The sequence below is a fragment of the Camelus dromedarius genome, chromosome 19 (assembly GCF_036321535.1).
Source record: "Camelus dromedarius isolate mCamDro1 chromosome 19, mCamDro1.pat, whole genome shotgun sequence".
NCBI lineage: Eukaryota > Metazoa > Chordata > Mammalia > Artiodactyla > Camelidae > Camelus > Camelus dromedarius.
In genome coordinates, this window is record NC_087454.1 from 14298554 (window position 1) to 14304001 (window position 5448).

General features: G+C 52.3%; 1 protein-coding gene across 1 annotated transcript; it reads left to right on the forward strand.

The window, feature by feature from the left end:
• The first annotated feature begins 263 nt into the window (after nt 1–263).
• SOX4 (SRY-box transcription factor 4) lies at nt 264–5187 on the forward strand. The gene has a single exon (XM_031435130.2). It carries the CDS (start codon nt 1080–1082, stop codon nt 2487–2489), a length of 1410 nt encoding a protein of 469 aa, XP_031290990.2. The 5' UTR covers nt 264–1079; the 3' UTR covers nt 2490–5187.
• The last annotated feature ends 261 nt before the right edge of the window (nt 5188–5448 follow it).

The window sequence follows — 5448 nt, forward strand, 5'->3', positions numbered from 1 at the left end:
CACCACACACGCGCGCGCGCACACACACACGCGAGCACAGCAAAAGGAAAGAAGGCAGCAGAAATCTCAGCTGTACTTCTAGCCCTTTTAAAAAGTTTGCTCTGTAAATTGGAATGAGGTCAGATTTGGAGCTTCTCATTGCACGCGGAGATTATTATTGCATCGGGTTCCAAGCCAATGGGAAGCCCGGGGGAGGGGCTTGGCACGAGGAAGCGTTGGTTACAGCGGCTGATTGGCCGCGGCCAAGACTGGGAAAGGATAAAGGGGCGCGAGGCGGAATTAGGGTCTGCTCTAAGCTGCAGCAAGAGAAACAGTGTGTGAGGGGAAGAGGCCTGTGTCGTTCCCGGGTCTCTAGTTCTTGCACGCTCTTTAAGAGTCTGCATTGGAGGAACTCTGCCATTACCAGCTCCCTTCTTGCAGAAGGGAGGGGGAAACATACATTTATTCATGCCAGTCTGTTGCATGAGGGCTTTTTGGCTTCCTACCTTGCAACAAAATAATTGCACAAACTCCTTAGTGCCGATTCCGCCCACAGAGAGTCCTGGAGCCAGAATCTTTTCTGCTTTGCATTGTAGGAGAGGGACTAAGTGATTGAGACTATGTTGCTTTCCTGAGCTCCTGAGAGCGCTCGTGAACTGGAATCAACTGCTTCAAGGGAAGGAAAAAAAAGCCAGACTTGCCTGGGAGGCGGCGAGAAACTTGCATTGGAAGCTTCAGCAACCAGCATTCAAGAAACTCCTCTCCACTTTAGCACAGCCTCCAGGACTCAGAGCCGAGGAGAGACAGAGCAAACAGCGGCGCGGTGAGAGAGACAAGAGCGAGAGAGAGGGAAGGAGACTCTCCAACCTGGGAACTATAACTCCTCCGCAAGAGGCGGAGTACTCCTGCCCCGCATCTTTTGGAGACTTTTCTCTCTTCGCCCGCCTCCGCCCCGGCCGGGAGTTGAGCGGCCCGCCCGGCTGCCGCGCGCTTCCTCCCGCTCGGCGTGCGCTTGGCCCGGGGAGCCGGGAGGGCCCGGCGATCGCGCCGCGGCCGCCGCGAGGGTGTGAGCGCGCGTGGGCGCCCGCCGAGCCGGGGCCATGGTGCAGCAAACCAACAACGCCGAGAACACGGAAGCGCTGCTGGCCGGCGAGAGCTCGGACTCGGGCGCCGGCCTGGAGCTGGGCATCGCCTCCTCCCCCACGCCCGGCTCCACCGCCTCCACGGGCGGCAAGGCCGACGACCCGAGCTGGTGCAAGACGCCGAGCGGGCACATCAAGCGGCCCATGAACGCCTTCATGGTGTGGTCGCAGATCGAGCGGCGCAAGATCATGGAGCAGTCCCCCGACATGCACAACGCCGAGATCTCCAAGCGGCTGGGCAAACGCTGGAAGCTGCTCAAAGACAGCGACAAGATCCCTTTCATTCGGGAGGCGGAGCGGCTGCGCCTCAAGCACATGGCTGACTACCCCGACTACAAGTACCGGCCCAGGAAGAAGGTGAAGTCCGGCAACGCCAACTCCAGCTCCTCGGCCGCCGCCTCCTCCAAGCCCGGGGAGAAGGGCGACAAGGTCGGTGGCAGCGGCGGGGGCGGCCACGGGGGCGGCGGCGGTGGCGGGAGCAGCAACGCGGGGGGAGGAGGCGGCGGCGGGAGCGGCGGCGGTGCCAACTCCAAGCCCGCGCAGAAAAAGAGCTGCGGCTCCAAGGCGGCGGGCGGCGCGGGCGGCGGGGTCAGCAAACCCCACGCCAAGCTCATCCTGGCGGGCGGCGGCGGGAAAACGGCTGCCACCGCCTCCTCCTTCGCGGCCGAGCAGGCGGGGGCCACCGCCCTGCTGCCCCTAGGCGCCGCGGCCGCGGCCGCCGACCACCACTCGCTGTACAAGGCGCGGACTCCCAGCGCCTCGGCCTCGGCCGGCCTCACTGCCCCAGGAAAACACCTGACGGAGAAGAAGGTGAAGCGCGTTTACCTGTTCGGCGGCCTGGGCTCGTCGTCCTCGCCCGTCGGCGGTGTGGGCGCCGGCGCCGACCCCAGCGACCCCCTGGGCCTGTACGAGGAGGGGGGCGCCGGCTGCTCGCCCGACGGGCCGAGCCTGAGCGGCCGCAGCAGCGCCGCCTCGTCGCCGGCCGCCGGCCGCTCGCCCGCCGACCACCGTAGCTACGCCAGCCTGCGCGCCGCCTCGCCCGCCCCGTCCAGCGCGCCCTCGCACGCGTCCTCCTCGGCCTCGTCCCACTCCTCCTCCTCCTCCTCTTCCTCCTCCTCGGGCTCGTCGTCCTCCGACGATGAGTTCGAAGACGACCTGCTCGACCTGAACCCCAGCTCAAACTTTGAGAGCATGTCCCTGGGCAGTTTCAGCTCGTCGTCGGCGCTGGACCGGGACCTGGATTTTAACTTCGAGCCCGGCTCCGGCTCGCACTTCGAGTTCCCGGACTACTGCACGCCCGAGGTGAGCGAGATGATCTCGGGAGACTGGCTCGAGTCCAGCATCTCCAACCTGGTCTTCACCTACTGAAGGGCGCGCGGGCTTGGGAGAAGAGGGCCGGGGGGCAAGAGAGGAAAAAGGAAAAAAAAAGAAGAAAATCGGACGGAGAAAGAGTTGCAAGAGAAAAGGGAAAGGAAAAAAAAAAAAAAGAAAAAGAAAAAAAAATGAAAAGGAAAAAAAAAAGTGAGCAGGGCCGGTTTCGGCCGCGTCCCGGTGTAGCGCGGCGGCGTTTGGGGCCCCGCGCTCCCATCCCCCACCGCCCCGGCTGGAGGGACGCGGCGGCGGAGGTAGACAGGGGCGACCTTTTATTGTTGTTATTGATGTTGTTGGTGGTGGCGAAAAAGCGACTTCGAGTTTCCTCCCCTTTGCTTGAAGAGACCCCCCCCCCCAACGAGCTTCCGGACTTGTCTGCACTCCCCGGCCAGAAGCCGAGTTGGGCTTTTTTTCTAGAGACTGAAGGAATCTCGTTCCTCTCTCATCGCCCCCCTTGGTGTTTTTGTTCTATTTTATTTTGTTTTTGTTTTTTGGATCAAGAGAGGAGGTGGAAAAAAAAAATCCAGCGCGCCCCAGGGGGATTTAGTTCTTCGCATCCCTGCCCCCACCTTTCCCCCTTCCCCGAAGAAGACAGAAGGCTCCGGGGCGTCGAATTTGACCGACGGCAGATGTTGGGGGGTCGAACGGCCTCGACCGCCGGGACTGAGAGACTCCACGCTGGCGAATTCCCGATTGGTTTCTGGAGGTGGTTTTTTTTTTTTCCCTCCCCCCCCCCCACTTTTTTTTTCTTGCCCCTACAGCCAGAGGAGGAGATGTTGAGTGACCGGCCCTCGGAAGTGACCCGAGAACCTAGTTGGAAAGCCACACCAGCGAGGGCTAGGGGCGGGGAGGAGAAGGACACGAACTGGAAGGGGCGAGTCATAAAACTGAAACGGATTTGCACGTTCGGGAGAAGGTGGTGGCGTCTCCTGGGCCTCCGCCTCCTGCATCTCTGAAATCAGTGAGGTGAGACTTCACAGGCCCGCAGGCGTGGAGGAGAGGAGACTGTTTGATGTGGTCCCGGGGCTAGTGGAGGGCGAGTGGTTTCGGGGGAAAAAAAAGGTTTTTTTCTTCTCTTAATTGGAATCGTGATGGTGTTGGATTATTTCCTGGTGGGGTTAATATAGCATGTTATCCTGTCTATCTTTTAAAGATTTCTGTATAAGACTGTTGAGCAGTTTTTAAAATAGTGTAGGATAATATAAAAAGCAGATAGATGGCGCTATGTTTGATTCCTACAACAAAAAATTATCACCAGCTTTTTTTCATTCTTAACTCTAAAGGATTCAAACGCAACTCAAATCTGTGCTGGACTTTAAAAAAAAACAATTCAGGACCAAATTTTTTCTCAGTGTGTATGTGTTTATTCCTTATAGGTGTAAATGAGAAGACGTGTTTTTTTCCCTCACCGATGCTCCATCCTCGTATTTTTTTTCCTTGTAAATGTAATCAGATGCCATTTTATATGTGGACGTATTTATACTGGCCAAACATTTTTTTTTCTTACTTTGTCCCTTTTTTTTTTTTTTACTTTCTTTTCTTTCTTTTTACTTTCTGATTTCGTCCTTCCTTTTTTTTCTTTTTTTTTTCTTTTTCTTTTTTTTTTTTTTTTTGGTAGTTGTTGTTACCCACGCCATTTTACGTCTCCTTCACTGAAGGGCTAGAGTTTTAACTTTTAATTTTTTATATTTAAATGTAGACTTTTGACACTTTTAAAAAACAAAAAAAGACAAGAGAGATGAAAACGTTTGATTATTTTCTCAGTGTATTTTTGTAAAAAATATATAAAGGGGGTGTTAATCGGTGTAAATCGCTGTTTGGATTTCCTGATTTTATAATAGGGCGGCTGGTTAATATCTCACACAGTTTTAAAGAATCAGCCCCTAATTTCTCCATGTTTACACTTCAATCTGCAGGCTTCTTAAAGTGACAGTATCCCTTAACCTGCCACCAGTGTCCATCCTTCCTCCCCAGTCTTATAGAAAGGGGAGGAGAATTAGCCAAACACTGTATGCTTTTAAGAAAAACAAATTTTTTTAAACAAAATACTGTTTTATCCAGAGGCTTTAAAACTGGTGCATTTACAGCAAAAAGGGATCCTGTAGCTTTAACTTGTAAACCACATCTTTTTTGCACTTTTTTTATAAGCAAAAACGTGCCGTTTAAACCACTGGATCTATCTAAATGCCGATTTGAGTTCGCGACACTATGTACTGCGTTTTTCATTCTTGTATTTGACTATTTAATCCTTTCTACTTGTCGCTAAATATAATTGTTTTAGTCTTATGGCATGATGATAGCATATGTGTTCAGGTTTATAGCTGTTGTGTTTAAAGATTGAAAAAAGTGGAAAACATCTTTGTACATTTAAGTCTGTATTATAATAAGCAAAAAGATTGTGTGTATGTATGTTTAATATAACATGACAGGCACTAGGACGTCTGCCTTTTAAGGCAGTTCCGTTAAGGGTTTTTGTTTTTAAGCTTTTTTTTTGCCATCCATCCTGTGCAATATGCCGTGTAGAATATTTGTCTTAAAATTCAAGGCCACAAAAAACAATGTTTGGGGGAAAAAGAAAAAAAAATCATGCCAGCTAATCACGTCAAGTTCACTGCCTGTCAGATTGTTGATATATACCTTCTGTAAATAACTTTTTTTGAGAAGGAAATAAAATCAGCTGGAACTGAACCCTAAATCTTGACTTTTGTCATTATTATGCCCAGAGCCTAAGACTGGGAGGGCCCTATGGTGTGGAGAAACTACACCATCTGCCTTAGCTTTGAAACAAGTGAGTTCTCAGGGAAGTCTGTTAAATGCCACCTTGTTGAGGAATACGGAGTTCCCCTTGGCGGATTTGGCAGGCCCTAACCCTGAAATGATGGCATCAGCTGAGTGTGTGTCAACATCTACATGCTTTTTAGGAATTTTCTGAGTTTGCATCATTTAGGTCAACGCC

What these genes read in the sequence shown, in the direction of transcription:
- SOX4 (XM_031435130.2), top strand. Translation starts at nt 1,080, where the DNA reads ATGGTGCAGCAAACCAACAACGCCGAGAACACGGAAGCGCTGCTGGCC.